Below are 21,045 nucleotides of genomic sequence, written 5' to 3' on the forward strand. Positions count from 1 at the left end.
AGTTAACGCCCCAGGACCAGAAGCAGCGTCCAGTCTTGGGGGAGGGGCTGCAGATGGATTCACCCCACTACAGCAGCTGAGGGGGTGGGGGTGGGGAGGGTATTGCTGGCCCCCTGTTTGCTAGAACATGGTCATTCCTGGTCACCGTGCTCTGCCACGTGTGTTTTGTGATACCAAGAATCCCAGGGCTCGTCTCTGTTTTTTCAGAACAGAGGTACAAAGATGAGGGTCCGTGGGAGGAAAAAATTGATGAGACTTGGGCAGAAAATGAACAGTTCTCATTAAAATAATTGCATACCTACTCTGGCTATGCAGAGAACCTTGTTAACTCAATAAAACAATGGTTATGTTTTTATAGCATGAAGGACAGGGCCATGTACAGTATCAATGGTTATATCTGCTGTATCTCCATCCTAAGGGTCTTCCCTGCTTTTTCCCCTCTTCTCTGCCCTTTCATTATAGGTGTAGTTTCAGTTTTCTTACAGATTGCTCTGTCTTTGAGATGTAATGTTATTTTGCAGTGTATTGGTAGATGATGCCTAGTTGGTGTATTATTTCTATTTAATTTTCACAATCTGTTCTGTACTGAGGGTATATAGGACTGAGACAAACCTATATTAGCATTTTAAGCAGGAAAATTGCGTTGATTTTGAGTCATCTTAGCTGAGCTCCCTTTCCTAAAGAAAGGAGAAACCTTTTCTGGCAGCCCTATTGGTGCACAGCTCAGCAAGCAGCCAGTTAGCTTGACAGATTGGTATCAAAATCCAGTGGTCATCCCCAAGAAGTTAGCCAGTGGCTGGGTAATGAACTGCTTATTACTCTGGGCCAGTGACCTTGGAGTGTGGTTCCAAGTCAAGACTCACCTGTAAGAACTGTGGTTCATGTGCCCTGCCAGCACTTTATGAAGTCAAATGAGCAAAAATTGCAGGTAATGGCAGAAGCTGAAGACTTGCATGTATTACTGTGAAAACATACACCAAAGCTATCTCATGCTTTCATCGCAGATAAGGCTGTATTTTTGTCAGAGACTGATTGTGTAGATGCTTATAGATGACTCTAGGACGTAAATGGTGGAGATTGCTATTGAAATTAAATCAGTTATTGTAAGTAGGATTTGTTCTTTAACACATGAGATGGCATATTTTTATACAGATGCAACTAAGAAGTCGGATTCAAATCCATTAACTGAAATACTCAAGTGTCCTACTAAAGTGGTCCTGTTAAGGGTAAGAAGCAAAAGGAAACAGCCTGTCTGCTTGCCTTGATTTTTGTGTGTCACCCCAACCTACCCTACCCCCTGCATGCTTTCCTCCTGCAGATACCATAAAAATTAAAACAGAATGATACTATTGCAAATAATACCTTTGGGCAGATCCCATATAAAGCTGATTTTAGATTCCTTTTTCACTAATGTATAAGTTTCTTTGCTAAATGCAGTGAGTAATTACTTCAAAATATTCCAAACTGCTAGAACTTCAGCTTAGTTAATGTATTTTGATGCTTGCATAGATGCTTTTCTAACTCTTTACAAAGCTTAATAATGTATGTTTCGGTGTTTTAAGAAATACCAACTTTTGGATATTTAGGGATGAAATTTCCCATTGTATCATTTGGGATTGAGAACATTTGCTATTATGAAAGAAAGTCTTATATCCCTCTGTAAATTATACTTGGTACTTGAATTTATTTTTTTTGTTTGTTTGTAGAACATGGTTGGTGCAGGAGAGGTAGATGAAGACTTGGAAGTTGAAACCAAGGAAGAATGTGAAAAATACGGCAAAGTTGGAAAATGTGTGATATTTGAAGTAAGTTTTCTTTGGTGTTTATAACCCAAGTTGTAATTGGCAGATTACAGAACATTTTCTACAGCCAGGACTCAGGGTGTGCTATAAGTAATATATTGTCTTACTGCAGAAGGTGGCATATTGGTTAGTTACACTTCTCTTGCTCAATTATAATAGTTTTAAACATAAAAATGACTTAAAGTTTTATTTGGTGAAGAGATGTAAATGTTTCATTTTACGAACGAAGATGAGTGTGGTGGTTGAAGGCCTTGATTACAGCGTGGTCAGTGGTTCAGTCGCTTAGACCTGCCTTTGGTTTCAGTCATTTGGCAGGTGTTTATCTAGTGTCTGTCCTGTGCTGAGAGCACTGGGGAGACCAGAAACATGTTCTTTGCTCTCGGTGACATGTTCTGTTGAAGAAACACGAAAGAAACCTATGAAATAACTAGAGGATATTCAGTGCTAGACTTGGTAGTATTGACTGTAAGTTCAGGAGTTGAGGAAAGGATTAGGTCAGCACAAAACAGAAGGCTTTGTGAGTAACAGTAGATGGGAGCTGTGCTTTGAAATGAATAGGTAGGATTGAGTGGGCAGGGAAGGGTATTGGAATTGGGGTGACAGCTTCTGAGAGACAGGACCAGGGCTGCCAAGATGGAATGGGGGCGGGGGGCGGGTCAGCAGTTGCGCTGGCGTGGGTGGGGCTTTATTGTGCAGGGCTGAGAAACTGGGCGAGGCTGGGCGCAGTTTAGACCTGGTGTGAAAGGCAGTTAGAGTACTAGTCCTTCTACCTTAAAGTTCTGCTCCTGTTTCTGCTGTTCTTTATCACATTAGTATGTGACACGCAGCCAGCTGCGTAATTATTTGTTTACGTGCCCGCTGGCGTGGGACCTTCACGAGGTCAGAGGTTGCGTCGCTCAGCTCTGTGTCCCTGCACTTAATGCAATGCCTGTCATTAAGTGGATGTTTAGTATGTTTTTGATGGTGAACAAATTACACTTATTTCTTTTGACTACTATCTGATGATAATTAGAATGTTCACTCTGGCACAAATCGTTTAAAAGAGAAAACTCACTTGCAGGGATATCTCAGACGATGACCTTGCTCATTATGCTTTTATTTCTGATTTCTGTTCAGATCCCTGGGGCCCCAGACGATGAAGCAGTGCGGATATTTTTAGAATTTGAGAGAGTGGAGTCAGCGATTAAAGGTAAGTTGACAGCTAAGTACTAACCGGTAAGAAGCTGAATTTGCGACCTTATTCTTCATCATGAGGTTACTGTGTACTTAGGATGCCTGTATTAACTGGCTGTCTTTTTGTTTGCCTTTCAGCTGTTGTTGATCTGAATGGGAGGTATTTTGGTGGACGGGTGGTAAAAGCATGTTTCTACAATTTGGATAAATTCAGGGTCTTGGATTTGGCGGAACAAGTTTGATTTTAAGAACTAGAGCACGAGTCATCTCCAGTGATCCTTAAATGAGCTGCAGGCTGAGTAAAGGTGGAGAGAGGCCACAGCCTCCGTGGCTGCTGGATGCTGAGACTCTTGGAGGGACTTCTAAGATGTATGTTGATTGGACCCTTTTTTATTTTGTGGTTTTTTAATATAGTATAAAAATCCTTTAAAAAAAAAAACAACAAACAACAATCTGTGTGCCTCTGGTTGTTTCTCTGTTTTATTACCACTCTGAGTTGGTTGTCTTTTTGCTAGGATTTCATGGTAATTCTCAAGCGCTTCAATGATGCAGCATTTCTTGCACTAAAAAAAGTCTAGGAAGTTTTGGGACATGGGGTTGTCTTAAATTATCCTTTGTTTTTCTCCCCCCCCCCCCTTAATAAAGCCTACAAGTCATGAAGCTGTAGTTTCATAAATTCTGTAATAAAGAATCATCTTGGCAGTGTGCCAGAGGTGAGCACGTCTGCTTTCTCTAACAGAGAAATTCTTCGTAGTGACTCCAGTCATAGAAAACTCTTTCACAGCCTGAACTGAGATTGGAGAACCGTGAGCGCGTATGACCTGTTTGGGCCAATCGTTTGCCATTAAGCCAGATGGCAGATGGGTTGTGATGGATTTATGGAGTACGTGGGGATAGAAATCATGAATCTAGCATTTGTTTTCAGAACAGTCAAGCATAGTCTTTATGGTAGATCAGAAATGACAAGTTAATTCAGAACCTAGCAGGTACATTGTAACATGTGGCCAGTTATGTTTTGGAAATGGCAGTTCCTTAGGGCCATGTTGCTACGGGCAAAATTTGTGATAGTGTTAGTTCTACTGTATGTAATCTTAAAATTTATAAGCTGCATCCACGTCAGCCACTTAAACTGTGCTGCCAATCAGTATAATTCTGGAATTGTGAAAAATTGTACCATTGAAGTGCAATAGTATGTGTGGCTTAAATATTTAGCAGGACCACAAAAAAGAAACCATAAAAATATTTGGTACTAAAGTTCATTGCTGGGGCAGGAAGTATTTCAAGAAAATACTCACGCCCGTGTTCTGTTCCTTGCTTTCCCAAACATTGCGTGTGACTTTTCTGAAGTGGCACTACGAGCCTGTGTTGTGTCTTTTGGTTACTGCAACAGAAAGCATACGAAGAATTCAGCATTTCTTTGCATCCATGGACTTGGTTTGGAGACATAAGGAATATTCTGACCCTTTTTAAAAAAGGATTTTCTGATGTTTTTATTTAACATAAATAAAAGAATAACATTTTATCTTTTGTGGAATTGTTTTACTGAATAAAACTGAATTAAGACTGGAGTTTTGTGATGAAAGTGCACATGTTCTATAAAATAGTCTTCAGTTAAGGAATATAAGGTAAAAGAATTACTTAACTGAACATTTTACAAGACAGTAAGAATTAAAAGCAGCCCTGAAACTTAAACTGTTTTACCTGTGGAATTGGGTATATGAATATTAATGTTGGATACACATTTTAGCTGACAGGTACCCAGATGTGCTGTGCTAAATATGACGACGGCCACTTCAGTTTGCATAAACCCTAACGTGAATAAGGAGTGAGTTGCAACCCACCCTTCGTGCTTGCACTTATTGTTGTTACTACTTGTGGTAACATTATTATTTATTTGTATTTAGGTGGCTATTCCTGGCATTCTCATGATCAAGAACCAGAGAAATGCAAGTAATTCATACTACTTTGATTTTCATTAGCCTGCACACAGCAAATATCTTTCTCCCCAGTCTCTTTAATTATTATTTTTTAAGTTATCCATAACTATACCAATCATTTAGTGCTTTATTTATAATGAATTTCTGATATTGGAATAAGTTCTAAATCTGCAAGTTAGTGCTTGAGAGGAAATAATTTTCAGTATTAACTAAAATCAAAATTAATTTCAGTATATATTAAAAATTACTTAAGCTACAGTATAACTGCCAAGGTTCAATGTACTAGCCATTTGTCCTTGGTGGCCCATGTGTTTGAAAGCCCTTCCTGTGTGGGGGGAATTCTCTGCTTTCACCCCCCTGCCCCCCCAAGTTAGAGACTAGGAACTTATTTTCCCAGCCTGTCTTGTAGGTCAGGCAGGGGCGTGCACGGGGATCTTCCGATCACGCCAGGACTTCAGCTTGGGAGAAAGCTTTGTGGAGAACCTGACCTCGCCCTTTGGCCAGGGGCCACCTGCACGAGGTTGTCCAGCATCGGGGAGGCCGCAGCGGCAGAGACCTCATCATCCCTGCCCGTGTGTGGTGTCTTTGGCAGGACGGTCTGCGGGGTAGTTTGGGTGTGGTTTGGGAGCTTTCTTGCTTTACAGAAAACCTCCAAGCTTGCCCCTACCTGTCTGGAGATTCTGTTCCCTACCCAGTCTTTTTTTTTGATAGATTCCTTTTCTGCTTAAGCAAGCTAGAGTGAGTTCTTTCATTTGTACTAAGAACTCTGACTGATAAACAGATTGGTATCTGGAATTGCAAATGACAAACCCTAAAAGATGGAGGAGGTAGGACAGGATTAACAAGGACCCAACTTCCCTAGGCTGAAAAATTGGGGAGCCTGGTTATTTGGTTGTGAAACGTTTCACCAAACTGTTGCCATGGTTTGGATACAGACCAGATGGAGTTGAGTGAGGGACAACGGCGGCTGTAGTGTTGAGCCCGCACTGGGAGTGTCCAGACCCCAGCTCTGCTGCTTCCTGTGTGGCCAGCTGCCTCGTCTGAAAATGGAAAGGATGGTCAGACCTACTTAGGCTTGTTAGGAGGATTAAATAAATCATACATTATCTTAGTCCATTCAGGTTGCCATACATGATAACCATAAAGTGGGTGGCTTATAAGAAACACTTGTTTCTCACAGTTTGGAGTTTGGAAGTCCAAGGTGAAGGCACTGGTAGATTAGGTGTCTGTGGGGGCTGCTTTCTGGTTCATGGACAGCCCTCTTCTCCCTGCATCCTCACATGGTGGGAAGGGTGAGGGATGTTTCTGGGCTTTTATAAGGGCACTAATGCAATTCATGAGGGCTCCACCCTCATGACCTCATCACCTCCTCAAAGGCCCCACCTCCTAACACCATCTTGGGGATTAGGATTGCAACATGAATTCGGCGGTGGGGGTGAGGGGGACAGACCATAGCATATGTGGAAAACAGTGACACACGAGTGTTCAGTAAATGCAAGCTACAAAGTCCTGCAAAAGAGCAATATACTGAGACTTAAGGAAGCTGGTTTAAAAGCACAGTGAAGAAGAAAATACAGCCTTGCTAAGAGAAGCTTTTTCTGCTTGCAACTTGCAATCAAAGTTGAATTAGAGTCCCAAGATTGACAGTCCTGCAGGTTTGGAAAAACCTGCCTTAACTAAATCAAAACCAAAGGGCCAGGTGCAATCTTAGCAGCAGTTGAGACTGGAGGTTGTGGTTTTGCAAGAATGGAATTAAGGTGTTGCTCTTCCACTCCAATGATGATTCTGAGTTGCTTCAAGACAACAACCAAACACCATTAAGGTAAGGGAAAGGGACCTGGGCAGAGCCGTGGACACCAGCTGCTGCAGGACAACGATTTGCAGCCTGAGGACCATGTAGGTAAGATCTTTGTGTTTACCTGAGCATGTGCATTTCAGATTCATCCGTCCCTTTCCGTGGCCTGATAGCTCAATTCTTCGTATTCCATTTGTAATGCACCACCGTTTGTTTATTCATTCACCTGTGGAAGGGCACATTGGCTGCTTCGGTTCTTGGCAGTCACGAACAAAGCTGCTATAAACATCCATGTGCAGGTTTTCTGTGGACCCAAGTTTTCACATTCGCTGGGCAAATATTTAAGCGTGTGGTTGCTGGATTGCACGATAAGACTGTTTGCTTTTGTCTGTCCCATGTATTCAAACTCTCCCTGTGCTGGTATATAAATGCCCTCAAATCTCTCCCACCTTGAGGGGGAGACGCGTCAAACCCTTGAACTTTTAGCTCACTCCCCGACTCCCCAGTGCTGATTCTTCTTGTCACAGCGGGGCTCCCCAGACAACCCCACATCCCGCCTCCACCTCCTCCCTTCCCACGCCTCTCCCTGCAGCCCATGCTTACGGAGTGAGGCCTGTGCTTGCCTGTGCGTCAGACCTGACTTCCACCAGGCCGCCTTCGTCACGCAGGCCCACACCTAAATCTATTCCGCAGCCACTTCCTCCTGAGGACTGTTCCTGCTAACGTTTCCCTTCACCCCTCGTCCTAGGTGATTTTATCTACTCTCCTGGCCTTTTCTTCTATGACCAGCATGTACTTTAATCTCAGCCGGTCTTCAGTGCAAAACCGCAGCTCTATATCCAACTGCCTGCTAGACACCACCTGGCTGTCCCCTTCACACCTCAAACATGTGTCCCAAACTGAACTCACTTTTCCCCTTCCAAACCCTCCCGCTAAATTCTCTCATTTGGAGGAAAGCATCATCTGTTGTTCAGTCATCTGAGTCAGAAACCCAGGAATCATCCTCAGTCCCTCCCTCTGTCCTGATCCAATCAGTAATGGCACCTGTTGCCTCTCTCTCCTTTCCACCTTTCGTATTAACCCAGTGGAGTTCCTTTACTGCAGACCCCCTTCACCTCGTGCCTGGAATAGGCCTGAGGTCTCCCTGCTGTCACCCGGCACCCCTCTGGTCTGCCAGGGCGACGCCTCAGCTGTTCCAGCCTCTCTCGTGGGTAAAAATCTTCTTTCCTGCCACACCTTCGCCTTAGGCTCCCGCAGGTGGAAACACTAGCAGTAGTTTTTGCTCCTGTTCTCCCCTCCGCCTGGAGAATGGTCCCTTTCCCATCCCTTGTCTGTGCCTGGTGAGTGGCCGTGCGTCGGCCCCACCAGCCCTACAGTGAACAGCGGTCCTCTGCCCTGTTCCGCCCCCGCGGTAACCGCTTTTAACTTTTTTATTTGGATTGCTGCTGGTCTCTGCCCCCGTATTTCTAAATACATCCTTATAAGGCTTCTTCCTTCCCCTGAGCAGATGTCTCAGAGAATAGTCTGTACTTAGTTTCCGCCTCCTTAATTCCCATTTACTCGTTCACCCACTACAAACTGAAGGAGTGAATCTAGAACAGGATGACAGTGACTCAGGGAAATAGGGAACCCAGCGCTGGAGAGGAAGGTAATTCCCAGGATGAGGAGGAAAGGAAGTCTTGGTCCAGTCGCCGTGGAGACCTAGAGACCTCGGTCCGTACGGGAGCAGGAAGATGAAGGGTTCTCGGAAGGCTGTGTGCAAGGGGGAAGGTGGAATTGAGTATTTTGAGTATTTGTACCCTGACTCAATTCCAGGGAGAACATGAGGTGGTATCATAATGAACATTAATCATGGTATACAACTGGCTCAGCTGAGAATAATGTGCCTAATGTCATAATTGTGTCAGTACTGATGGCAGATTTGTTTTTTAATGTTGCTTTATGACTAAGCTGAACGAACGAATAAAGAGGGGCCGGAAGAGGTGTTGGGAGGCCGAACTCTTCCATTTTCTGGGAAGTCAGTGGATTGTGAAAATTCTGTCTCCCGTGTTGTGTCCTTTGTGCAGAATCGATGTCTTCATTGCTTGATTTCCTCTCTAGTTTGGGGGGAGCTTATCCTCCCCTGGTTTCCTGAGATACATGCGGGAGAGGGATATGATGTTTTTTCAGGCCTTGCATGTCTGAAAATACCTCAATTCTGTCATACTTAATTGATGGAAGTGTGGAATTCTTGATCGAAACCCATTTTCCTTCAGGATTTTGAAGGCCTTGGTACATCATCGTCTTCCTGCAGCACTGCTGATAAAATCAGTGTCCTTTATGACTTGTTTTTCCTCCTGGAAGGTTTTGGAACCACCGTCCCGCAGTCTCACAATTACGTGTCTCGATGTAAATTTCCTTTCGCTCATCATGCCAGGCATTTGGGGTGGACTTGCAGTCAGGAAATTCGTATCCTCTGATTCTGGAAATTATTCTCGTAATGTTTCCTTGATAGTTTCTCTTCCTGGAGCTTTTATTAGTCAGTGTCTTTCTGGACTGGTCTTCTGTCTTTTCTCTCTCACGGGCTGGCGCCCCATCTAAGGCACAGAGTTGGCTGAGTCCGGGACTGGAGCCTTAAGGGTCTTTAGAGATGTATCTAAATGAAGGAGCTACATATGTTATTTTTTTAAAGCCAGATATTTTAAATATTTTAAGATCTTTTGAAGAACAATGTATTGAATGACATTTCATAGAAATGTCCATATATTGACAATATGAGGAAATTAGCAACTTCCTTCTAAAGCATATTCCCTCTTCCTCGGTGCCCAGTATCACGATAGAGATGTGATTTACTAAGTGAAGAGCAGCACCTGGACCCTCTTCTGTGAAACTCTGTATAAGTTCCCTTTGTTTTGGTTACCAGCTAGACATTCACAAAATAGATGTAATTTTTTAAAAAGTAACCTATAACTTTTTTTTTTCAAGTGTAAGGAAGGAGGATTAGAGAAATATTCTACATGTAGCATGAGTTGGATTCATACAACTGTCTTCTATAGGCGGGTGGCCTTTTTTACTTTCCTATGACATTTATAGAAAGTAGTTTCTTAACTGAATCTCTCCAAAAGCAGTTGTGCCGGTTAAATGATTTTCTAAATGTCTCGATCATATTTTCTCTATAAAAGGGATCTTTGTGTGTAGGAATGAGAGGTGGCTAAAGAATTCCTGAACAGACTTTTTAAAAAAAGGAAGAAATTCTGCATTACTTTGGAAGCTCGAGCAGAGTTCTGATGCTCACCTGCCACTGGTCGAGCAGAGCTGCAATGCAAGTCCCAGCCTCCCTGTCCTGCCCAGAGTCCCCGGGGCCAGGAATCAGCGCGCCCTCCCCGTCTACACACCCGCGCCCAGGGTGGCGCAGGTTTCCCCGTGTGGCTCCTCCAGGTGCATTCTCTCCCCAGCCCCTTCCCGCGAGGTATTTATTAAGCATCCAAAGTTGGGAAAAGAGCTGGTACTTCTGTAACAATGTAGTAATTCTGGACATTGAGAAAACAAAAGGGAAGATTTTTTTTTTTTTTAGTGAAGGCATCATATTCACTAAAAAAAAAGGTAAAAAGGAATTTGAGGAGATTAAAAAAAGAAGAAAAAGTTGGGAAAAGAGCTGGTACTTCTGTAACAATGTAGTAATTCTGGACATTGAGAAAACAAAAGGGAAGATTTTTTTTTTTTTAGTGAAGGCATCATATTCACTAAAAAAAAAGGTAAAAAGGAATTTGAGGAGATTAAAAAAAGAAGAAAAGGTGGAGGAGGAATATTTCCTCACTTTCATGTCACTCACATCGTGCTCTGGTCCGTGAGTCAGCATCTTTCACCCTGACTCATGTTCTCTGACTCGCCTCGCTCATTTCTCTGTTAAACGCTTGATGCTCCTGCGGAGACCAGCGTCCTGGCCTCCAAGACCACGGTCGCCTCCTCTGTTCTCCACATTTCTGTCTTCCCTTGCTGGGGTGAACAGTCATCCCTGCCCGCTGGCCAGGGAATGCATCTCAGCTCGCCTCGGCCTGGACACTTCTCGGGAGGAAAGGCTTCCTGATCTCTCAGCTCAGGTGCAGATCGGGGGCGCGGGGGGCAGAACCGTGCAAGGGACAGGCAGGGCCCCGGGTGGCTACTCTCCTCGGCCTGAGCCTGCCCTTCTGCGTCTCTGCCCCGCCGTGTGTTCCCCACCTGAGCGCATGGTGGCTTCTCACCAAAGCGACCCATCCCTGAGCTTGAGAAAACACCCGAGGAACTGAAAATAAGTAATATTCACCTTAACGAAGAGTCTCAGGCCCCTCTAGACTTCACGGTGGATCGCTGCCTGTAGCACTCAAATGCAAGATGCACGGGGTGTGATTTCCACACTTTGCCCATCTCACCAATTGTATCATTTTATAACAATGACTGTGCAGGAATGAAGGCAACACGTTCTCCTCCAAGCGTTTGGACAAAGCATATTTTCTGACAAAAATAAATCCGCCTGCTCACTTGTCCTCTTGGGCCTCCCACTCCTCACCCACTCAGCCTCTGGTTCTGAAGAGCGCGTCCCCTCTCGCCGCGGACAGGCATGCGGGCAGACCCAGAGCTCGCTTCCAAAGATGGAAATAATGTGTCCAAGTGTGCGTGGCCACCGGACCTGCCGCCCTCCTGGATGGCCCGTGTTGGGCCTATTTATGTTGGACTCTCATCTTCCCAGGGCGTGAAGGGGAGAGGAGGCTCGAGTGAGCTGCCCAACTTCTTTTTGAAACAAGTGAATCTGGCAATATTGAGGGGGGAATAGTGATATATCTTGCTTTGTCCAGTGTTAAAAGATGCAATTTCTCTACTTACCTACACAGAGTAAGAAATATTCAGGGAAATCATATATTTTTATACCAGCTAACTATTGAAGAGGGATTCATGCAGTGCTTACTGTCAACTCCAGGTGTAGAATTTTTTTTAAAAAAAGTATTAGATATCCCAAAATCACATGCAAAAGGACATAAATATGGTTCTAAAATATGTAAACAATAATGCTAGTGAACAGATTAAGGTGAAAAACACATTCGGAGCTTAGAGAAAAGATACTTTTTTTTTTCTTCTTCTGGCTTTCAAAGCCTTAGTAAAACAAAAGATTTCAAAGTTTGAACCCTTTAACGAAGCCACCGAATGCTCTCATCCGCGCAGAACTTCATTGGTTAACTGGCTCAGAGTCTTCCCAATCCTTGAAAGGCGCACAGACTCGTCCTGCCCAGCAACACACGGTGACTCTTCAGTTCTCAGGTCTCCGTCCACCCAGCCAGAGACGACCCCCGAGCCATCTCGGTCGGATGACAAAGCCATGACATTAGACTGGCTGCAAGACAGCATGACAGTTCTGAACATCAATAAGTCTTGGGGATCTGAAATAGTTCATTTTAGTGAAGTGTTTTAAAATCCTTAGGTGCTCGTCTAAAACATTGGCTTTGAGGAAGTTTTGAGGGCTGGGGTATGAGGCGCCTTAAATACACCAACCATGGGTCACGCTGGACGGGCCCTGTAAGGCCATGTGCGCCCCCAAGCCCCCAGCAGTGCCGTGGCCCTCACTGAGCTGGTGGCAGCCACCCCCGTCCCCGTCCCCACCTCCACACCCCTCCTCTAGAAAACGCGAATTTCCCACTTCCCCGGCACCTCAGCGCCGCGATTCCGTCTGGTAAGAGGAAAGGTAGAAAGAAATGTCTCGAGTCTCTTGGGAAAACTTTTGCTTATTTCCGGGTAAGAGGGAGTGAGGCAGCCAGTGCTACTCCCTGGGGTCCGGCTCCAGCCTCGAACGGGTGGGCGATAGCTGTGGTCTCAGAGCACGAGCGACTCGCCAGCCGCTACAGGTGGCAGAACAGAACAGTACTGAGCCGTCTGCCAGCCCTGGACTGCTCACTCCGGAATTCTGTAAGAAAAAGGAACCTCCTTCTGTGAATTCACAGTAAATTGGGGTTTCTGTTACTTAAAGACAAAGCGTCCCTCACTGATGGGGAAGTTGGTATGGGAAAGTGAGTGGCTCCGGGGGACAGGCGCTAACCCGTTGCACTGGCCGAGCGGAGGAGGGTCTCCCAGAGACCAGAAGTAAGGTACCCGATGGCTCACAAGGAACTCATTCCATCGCCAGGCAGGGGGACCTCAGAACTGCTGTCTGGCGGGATCTGTGAGTGTGGCTAATTTTGTGTTCCCGTCCTCTCGGTTTCTGAAAGGGAATTTTACTGCAATTATTCTGCTCCTTCTCCATCCTTTCTTATTCGATGTGTTGGGCACCTTGTCTTTTCGCTGTGATGGCCGGATCACCAGGCTCTCCCTCTAGACCCGAAGGAGACTGCCGTGAGGCCATTGCCCCCACCAGTGCGCAGTCCTCCCGCAGGCCCGATGGAGAGCCCTGGGACGGCAGGGGCAGACTTGGGAAAAGTCCAGCCTGATTCTCAGTCCCAAACTCTTCCTCGTATTTAACCTTTAGAAATGACAACTGTTCTCTTTCTCGGCTTGCCTTGAAGCTCATCAGTAATACACGCGCAGAACCCGGGGAGCGGGGGTTCCTGAAGTGCTTCGCTTTCCAGATTAAAGAGACACACTCCACCCCTCGGAGACAGCACGAGAGCCTTCAGGCCCTGAACCAGGAGAGGAAATCGCGGGAGGGCCCCTTCCTGCTGTGAAGACAACCAGAGCTGTGGCCACGGGCGCCTGCCACCCCTGGAGCCTGGGCACCGGCGAGAGGGGATGAAGGTGGCACCTCCCTTTTCCCCACGCCCTGGCAAAGGAGTGTCAGGACTGGGAACTCCTGTCTGCCCAGGGAGGGGTGCCTTGCACAGGGGGCCACCAAGCCCGAGGGGCCCCCACTCACAGCCCTGCGTCAACTCCAGGTGTAAACCGCACTTTTCCTCTTTGGTTCTCAGGTGTGGTCCAGAAGTAGCAGATGGAGCAACACAGGTGTCACCTGGGAGCCTTGGAGAATGCTAGAAACGCAAACACTTGGCCATGGGTGAGGCCCAGCTATCTGCTCACCCAGGAGCGGGCTCTGACCTCTGCTCGGGCTTCAGACCCCTGTCCTACGGCCTGCAGCTTCTCAGATTACTCTGGTGACATTGTAAAATGATGATGGAAGGAAGGAGGATGAGGAAGCTCGAGCCTGACCAGGCAGTCCTAGTTTCCGCGTGAATCCTAGGAATCAGGTTCGATTTTTTTAAAACACACTTTGACGTGCTGAGAGCTCCGTAGGAGTGGAGCAATGTTCAAATCAATAGTCTGGCAGACAACAGAAATGCTTGGTTCTGTGACTCATGTCGCCGACAGGCCTGGGAATATATTCCCAACTTAAAATTGCTTCAAATCTTTTCTCCAGGTCTGAAAACCAGAGGGACCCTGTCCCACGATCCCTGCCCATTTCCCCAACCAGCACGGCTGTGACACGTTCCTCCCCCAGCCCCCGGTGGCTCAGCAAATCCAGATGTTCCCGGGGATTATTAAACAACAGCGAAACTGACGGGGCTGTTATCTGAATGGGGAAAGGAAACAAGCCAGTAACAAGTTCCAAAGCTCTTTTTTTTTCTACCCAGGATTTAAACAGATTCAACGCAGAGAGATCAGAATACATCAGTCTGACCTGCTTTCACTTGCAACACTTCTGACACCAAGCGTGGGGTTTTCCCGCACCAACAACCAGTCCAACTCTGCACACGCCAGCTGGGCGGCCTACCATTCGATTCAATTCTTACACTAACGGCCCGGGTTCAAGAGCTCCGTCCCCCGGACTGCCCTGACTTCTGATGCTAGTCCAAAGTGTTGTGTGCCGGGGTACCCACACTTGCTGCAGAGCCGAGGGTTCCTACACTCCTGTAACCCCGGGCCCCCAGTTTCACATGCGGTAGTTTGCAAGAACAGCTCACAGAACTCGGGAAGGCACTTTGCTCACTGGTACCAGTTTATCCTAAAGCTCGGAACAGCCAGCTGGAAAGATGCGTAGTACAGGTGAGGGCTGGGGGCCAAGGAGCACCAGCACCCTCCCAGCACCTCCAGGTGTTCACCAGCCTGGAAGCTCTCTGAGCCCTGTCATTTGGGGGTTTTCTGGAGGCTTCAGTACACAGGCACAGCTGATTCACCACTGGCATTAACTCAACCTCCAGCCTCTCTCCCCTCCCCGGAGGTCAGGGGTTGAGCTCTAGGTCCTGCTCTCTAGTCCTGCCTTGGTCTTCCTGGCCACCGGCCCCCACCCTGACGCTGTCTAGGGCCCCCAGCCCTCTCCTTGGCATTCAAATGACACTCTTATCACATTGGACATTCCAATGTCTGGCCCAGAAGCTCTGGGCCAGAAACCAGGATCGAAGACCAAATATACAGCCATATATCCCTGCGAACACATGAGTCCCCGGGAACAAAGGTGCCAACCAGAAGGACTAAGACCCTTCCACCCCTGAGCACACGTGTGCCGGTGGCACGTCTGACAGGGGCAGCCCGATGCCCTCTTTATCTGCACCAGCTGGCTCTAGATAAAATTTGCCTTCTGCAGCAACTAAGTGCACGGAGCTAAATCCATGGCCACCGGACATTATAGTTATGGCAGGGGAAGGGCAGAGGGCGCTGACACTCACGCAAGGTGGAATCTGGGTCACACACACTCGCCACCCCACCCCCACTCCTGTCCCTGTCCCCAGCTTCCTGCTCCTCTGAGGCCTCGGGGCCCCTGAGCGGGGGCTGTTCTGAAGGCTCCGCCAGCACCTGTTCCCAGGCCAGCCCTCAGGACACGCCTACCCACAGCCACTTCCTCCTCCCCCACATCCTCTCCCTTCAACAAGGGGGAAGCAGTTTGGACTATTACTCATAAATGACAGCAGGCTAAGAAACGGGTTCTGATTAAGAAAAGAAAAGAAATAAGAATCTCCACTCCTACCGGCTGCAGCTTTTCAGCTCACCTGGATGCCTTTTCCCCACCGCTTAGAAAGCGCGGGAATTGCTGTTTGCACCGGTGTGTCAAATACCAGGACGTTCCCAGGCGGTTCCTAACACCATCTTTTCCAAAGTGCAATATCAAATAGCACTTTTCACAGGAATTACCTGTTCACAGACCCAGAGAGGATCTGCCTTTGAGACTGGGGCCCGCTAGATAAAAGGCGTCTTCCCAGGTGTTGGCCTTGGCCAAGGCAAAGTAATGATGAGGGTGACCCCCCGGCTTTTTCCCTAGGTCACAGTTTCTTAACTATTATTGCCCTTGATGTTTTTTGAGGGCTGTGTGCGAGGGACTGTTCTGGACTCTGGAGAAACAGCAGTTACCGAAAGAGAACACACATCTGCCTTCGGAGCTCTCGTGAACAAACGCAGTTTGTCGGACGGTGCCAGTGCCCCGCGGCAGGTGCAGCGGGACCGAGGCCCAGCAAGCGCGGCGGGCGGCTGTTAGAGACGCGTCTTTCCCGGTTGCTCCTCCAGCCCTCGTTTAGTTTCAATTCGCGTCGACTAGCCGCATGAGCGCGCCAAGGACGTAAAGGCGAAATCGGGACGGAATTCCCCCAGGCCCTTCCCGGGGTGGCGGCCCCTGCAGCCCGAAGGAGCAGCTGCAGGACTCGGTTTTCTGCCGTGCGCTCTGCGGCGTCTGCAAAGGCAGGAGGCGCTCGGGACTCCGGGGGTGGGGGTGGGGCCGTGCCGCCCCTGAGGCACCGCGGGACGGGCGGCCGCACCCACGCTTCCCTGCAGCCCGAGGGCGCCGGGCGCACCGCGCGGGGCCGCGCTTCCTGCCTCGCCGCGGGTCCTCCTCCGCGCCGTGACGCGCCAGGCTCCGACCAAATAAGTCCCTTTCCCCTCCCTCGCCCGCCCCGCCGCCCCGAGCCGCGGGCTGCCGCTGGGACGTCGCCCTGCCTGGGAGTCGCGGGCCGGCCCCGCGGGGATGCCCCCGGCAAGATGCCCTTCAGGAAAGGTAGGGGCCACCGTCGCGACCCGCGCCCGCCCGTGCGTCCCGGGTAGCCGCGCGGCCACCTGCGCGCACCGGCGGCTCCGTCCCCGCCAGGCGCGGAAGCCCGCGCGCCCGGGCTGGGGGACGCGCGCCGCCTGTCCCCTCGGCCTGCACCGCCCCCCGCGTCCCGCACCGTCCCCTCTGGCGACTCCGCGGCCGCCACACGCGCGTAGCCCGGGCCTCGGAGGGCGGCGGGCGCGAGTCGCGCCACTTTCGGCGGATCCTCGCATCCCGCTGCCGGCCCGTCCCGAGCAGGGGCGGGAACCGGCGGCGCCAGGTGGCCTTCCCCGTGGCGGGGCGGGAGGCGGCTGGTGCGCCGGCCCGGGAGGTCGTCCGACCACCGGCCCGAGTGGCTTGCTCGGGACCGCGCTCGTGGTAGCGACGGCCGTGCGGGGCCCAGAATAGCGGAACGAGCCGGGAAGGGCGCCGGCCCGCTCGGGCGCTGCCCCGCGCGCGACCCCCGCCCGGGCGCTGGCCTCTCCGCTGCCCTGCGCGGGGCCGGCCAGCGAGGCCCCGTTTCTCAGGCGGGCGGGTTCGTCCCGCGGCTGGAGCCGGGGCCACGCTCAGCGCGGAGCGCGGGACACAAGCGGGAGCCGCAGAGGGTGGGACGCAATTTCACTTCGCGCCGGAGCTGAGCGACTCCTGCACTTCGTGTTCGGCCTGGGAAGGGCGCGCGCGGGCTCTGGCGCCTGGGCACGGGGGCTTGCGGCCTGAGAGAGGAAGCCTGGCCTCCCCGCCCCGCCGCGCCCCGAGCCCTCCCGCCCTCCACCCGCCTCGCCGCCTCTGCCTTCTCTCGCGACTCGCACGCGCTGTCGGGGTGGTGCCGCCGCTGCGGGAGGATGTCCTGGCCTCCTCCCTCCAACAGCCGGTGCCAAGGTGCCCGTGTGGGCGCCCGGCTGTGAAGGGCGCGGGGAGGCCTGGGGGACGGTGATGCCAGAGAGCGGGGTGACGGGTTCCGTCCCCCTCGTCAGCTGGGGCATTCCCACCCACTGCCACTGTCCTCAGGGTCGCCACCATCTCCTGTGTAAGTGGCCACCTCATCTCTCTACCGTGTCTGGAGGCTCTCGGGGGTCCCCCCCCCACCCCCGACCGCTTAACTACAGTCATTTATCTCTGAGTTCATGGCTCTGCCCGTTTTTGCCCTGTGGTCTCTGGTTGGCAAACCCCTAGAAGGCACAGACGTCTGTTCACTTGTCCCGGCACTCAGGGGGTGGCCTCGTGCACCAAGGCATTAAATAACTGGGCTGCTGGAGTACTTTTTGCATACGAAGATGTCGCTTTATGACAGTGCATTTTAGTGAATTATTAGACCACACAGGACAAAACCTTTGCAAACTGCCGACCAAGTGAAGCTTTGGGCTTGTTTTTTGTTTTTTTAATCTGCACGAAGAGGAAGATACCATCCTCCCACTCCGTGGATGCTACTTCCAGAAGGTCCCAGGTGACCATGTGTGGCTCTGCTCCGAGGCTGGGGTCTTGACTCTATTTTTGAGGTCCCTTTCAGGTCTAGAATCCTGGAAAATGTCTCCAGACAACGGCATTCCAAGTATTCTTACCCGTCCCCACCTTCAGAAGGAACAAGGGAATAGCAGCTGAAAGTTCTAGTCTTAATAATAACAATAGGAAACAAAATTAGCATTCATTGGGCATTCTCTGAGTGCTAGGAACTGTGCATGGTGCTTCCCGTGCGTCCGTTTATCCTCACGACAGCCCTCTGAAGTGCCTGGTGTTGCTATTTCCATTTTAAAGATAAAAGAAGTGAGGCTTACCGAGGTTCCATGTCTCAGCAAATCATGAGCTAGACAGAGCTAGGGCTCAGACCTCTGTGCTCTGCCTTTCCAACAGGACCATGCTAGGACAAGGCAGGACAGGACGGGACGTGAACTGGGCTCCCTGGCCACTTTGGAGATTTTCTCTGACCTCCACTGTGGCATGCTCCCTCAGGAGAGGGGACCCAGGGGACGTCTGCTTTGGGAGGGGACCTGCCAACCAGACTGACCCAGCCCCATGTTGGACCAGGGACCTTCTGGTCCCAAGATTTTCCCTCTGCAGTTTGTCACTCAAATTCTCTGCTGTAAACATCTTTCCAGGCTTTTTATCATTGAGCTGCGCCCTTCTGACATTTTCCCATTCCTTCTGCAAGTGCATTTTCCGCTGTGGTCAGGTGTGTGCCTTAGTGTCCGACCGTGGCCACCTAGGACCTCCTCCGTGTGTGTAATTTCACCTGTGGCTTCCCTCCTCAGACGACCCGAGGGCCTTCCACGTTTCCTGCTACACTCACACTCTCTCTCTCTCTCTCTCTCTCTCTCTCTCTCTCTCTCTCTCTCTCTCTCTCGCGCGCGCGCGCACACACACACACACACACAGAGGTGTGCACATGCGCACACACGTGCATGCAAGCTTCTGGTGATTCTTTAAGGCCCTTCCCAAGTTCACATTTTCTTCTGGCGTGGGTAGTTGCAGAGCTAAAATAAGAGCATTATATTAATACAATGAACACTGTCCTGGTGACAGGCACAGTAAAAGCCTTGACTTCAGCATTAGACAATGAATCCATGTAGCAAAAACATTTGTACCCCCTTAATATTTTGAAAAAAAGATCATTATAAACCCTAAACACTGAAAGATGACTGTCATGCCCTATCTGTAATTTTAAAAAAAGACAATACCAAGCCATACATGTAAGGAAGATGAACACATTTCTGATTTTTACTATGGTCAGCATTTTGGTACCTTATTTTTTTGGAAATACCAAATGTCAGATTCTAAAGGACACCACCACCTGGCACTGCAAACATGAGCAGTCTGCTTGCGGTTCATTCAGCCCTCGGGGGCTCATTCGGTTGGTTTCTTCTTGAACAGAGCTAAAAACTCCAACTGCTCCTAAGTCCTCTGGAACTGGAGATCTTTCAAGTTCCCAAGCATGCAGCACATTCCTCTGCCCCCTGCGGTGACCTGAGAGTGGGTCCTTTAACCTTCCAGGCCACTGGAGTTTCCCAGGACGAGGCCTGCACCTTCAACTTGGTGGCAGCACCCAGCACAGACACAGCGGCCTTCCCCCTGCCTCAGTGTCTGCCCATCCTTCTAGATACTTGTATGCAGATGAACAGGGATATAACGAACAGGAGGAACGGAGTTGCAAAGTCACTGGAGAACCCTGGGAATGGTGGGGGAGGGGCACCGCAACGAGGACGCGCCCCCACCCCATGTTCTGCCTGAGGGTGCGGTCTGGGGTAATGCCAGGGCCTCCGGCTTCTTATACCACCTGCTGCTTCCCTACCCCCGCCTCCCGGCACCACAGCTTTCAGGAGGCCGTGAGTGGACACCATCCACATTCTACAACACTGTGGTTGTGCTTGAAAACAGTTTGCAGACAGTTCTAGAAGCTGCTCAAGCACAGGCGTGGCTGGAGGAAACACTGGGGAGAGTTGGGAACGTGTACAGGATGCCATGGTGTCGGGCAAGAACCAGCTCTTGAGAGGTTCCCCTGCCCCAGGCACCAGCTGGGCAATCTCAGGGAAGCCACTGAAGATCACTTGGCCTCAGTTTACCCATGTGTCAAAGAAGATTCCCTCCAGCTCTAATTCGGAGAATGGTGCTTCCCAATCGCTCCGATGCTTGTCACACATACCTCCCAAGCTCCCTGGCTAAGTTGGCTGCAGGTGGCAAAAGGGATTCCATCTGTACCTTTGTCCTCCAAAGACTGTGCTGAGCACCCCAGCCTGGTGCCTCCCAAATCTCTACGTTTTCAGGCAAGTAGCAAATGCAGAGGCCACGACCCTGAATTCTGCAGCCTATGTGCTCCTTTGACTTTGATTCACGGACTGGAGTTTATGTCCAAAGGGCGTCGATGCTGGGATCCAAGCTCCTCGTTGCACATTGTCCCTTCTCTCCTGCTGGACAGCCTGGCACCCCCATCTCCGCTGTCAGCCACCCTCGTCACTAGTCTGCGGCTCCTTCAGGTGGCTCCCGGGCAAAGAATCCTTCAAGTTGTCTAGTGGCACATCCTTCCTGCCGTACCTCAGGACAGAATGACTATGCACCTCATAGAAGGCCAGAGGAAGCAATTTAGTTAATTTATTGCAAAAGTTAAAAGACCCAGTGTTTTCTTGGTGTATTTAATTGGAGGCAACTTGCAAAATGCAGAAATAATAAAAGAACACAACGCTTGCTTATCATCTCATGACCTGCAGGGGAGTAGATCCGGGATTTCCTGCTGGGTGTAGGACAGGGAGAGGGGACAGAAGAGGACAGCCTCTATCTGTGGACACTGTCCCCCTCCCTGCAGCCCCCACCCTGTGTGTGCGGCTCCTGGCGGCGCCTTGTGTCCAGGCTCTGAGCGCAGGGTCCTGGCTCTGGGGACGTCCGAGGTCCTGGCTGGGGCAGCCA

At 49.8% G+C, this 21,045-nt stretch overlaps 2 protein-coding genes across 3 annotated transcripts in view; both read left to right on the top strand.

Moving 5' to 3' along the window:
• The window catches only part of RBM17 (RNA binding motif protein 17), a 23,516-nt gene extending 19,019 nt beyond the window's left edge, over positions 1-4,497 (top strand). For both annotated transcript variants that reach the window (XM_012664940.1, XM_012664941.1), the window contains exons 9-12: positions 1,153-1,226; positions 1,707-1,805; positions 2,919-2,991; positions 3,114-4,497. In XM_012664940.1, the coding sequence (XP_012520394.1) occupies positions 1,153-1,226; positions 1,707-1,805; positions 2,919-2,991; positions 3,114-3,217 (350 nt within the window). In that variant the 3' untranslated portion in view covers positions 3,218-4,497. The remainder of the gene's footprint in view (positions 1-1,152; positions 1,227-1,706; positions 1,806-2,918; positions 2,992-3,113) is intronic.
• A 12,054-nt stretch (positions 4,498-16,551) lies between these two features.
• The window catches only part of PFKFB3 (6-phosphofructo-2-kinase/fructose-2,6-biphosphatase 3), a 73,938-nt gene continuing 69,444 nt past the window's right edge, over positions 16,552-21,045 (top strand). The window contains exon 1 of the mRNA XM_012664936.1: positions 16,552-16,620. Within this exon, the coding sequence (XP_012520390.1) occupies positions 16,605-16,620 (16 nt within the window). The 5' untranslated portion in view covers positions 16,552-16,604. The remainder of the gene's footprint in view (positions 16,621-21,045) is intronic.

Source organism: Propithecus coquereli, unplaced genomic scaffold, assembly GCF_000956105.1.
Source record: "Propithecus coquereli isolate 6110/MARCELLA unplaced genomic scaffold, Pcoq_1.0 Scaffold94, whole genome shotgun sequence".
NCBI classification, from domain to species: domain Eukaryota; kingdom Metazoa; phylum Chordata; class Mammalia; order Primates; family Indriidae; genus Propithecus; species Propithecus coquereli.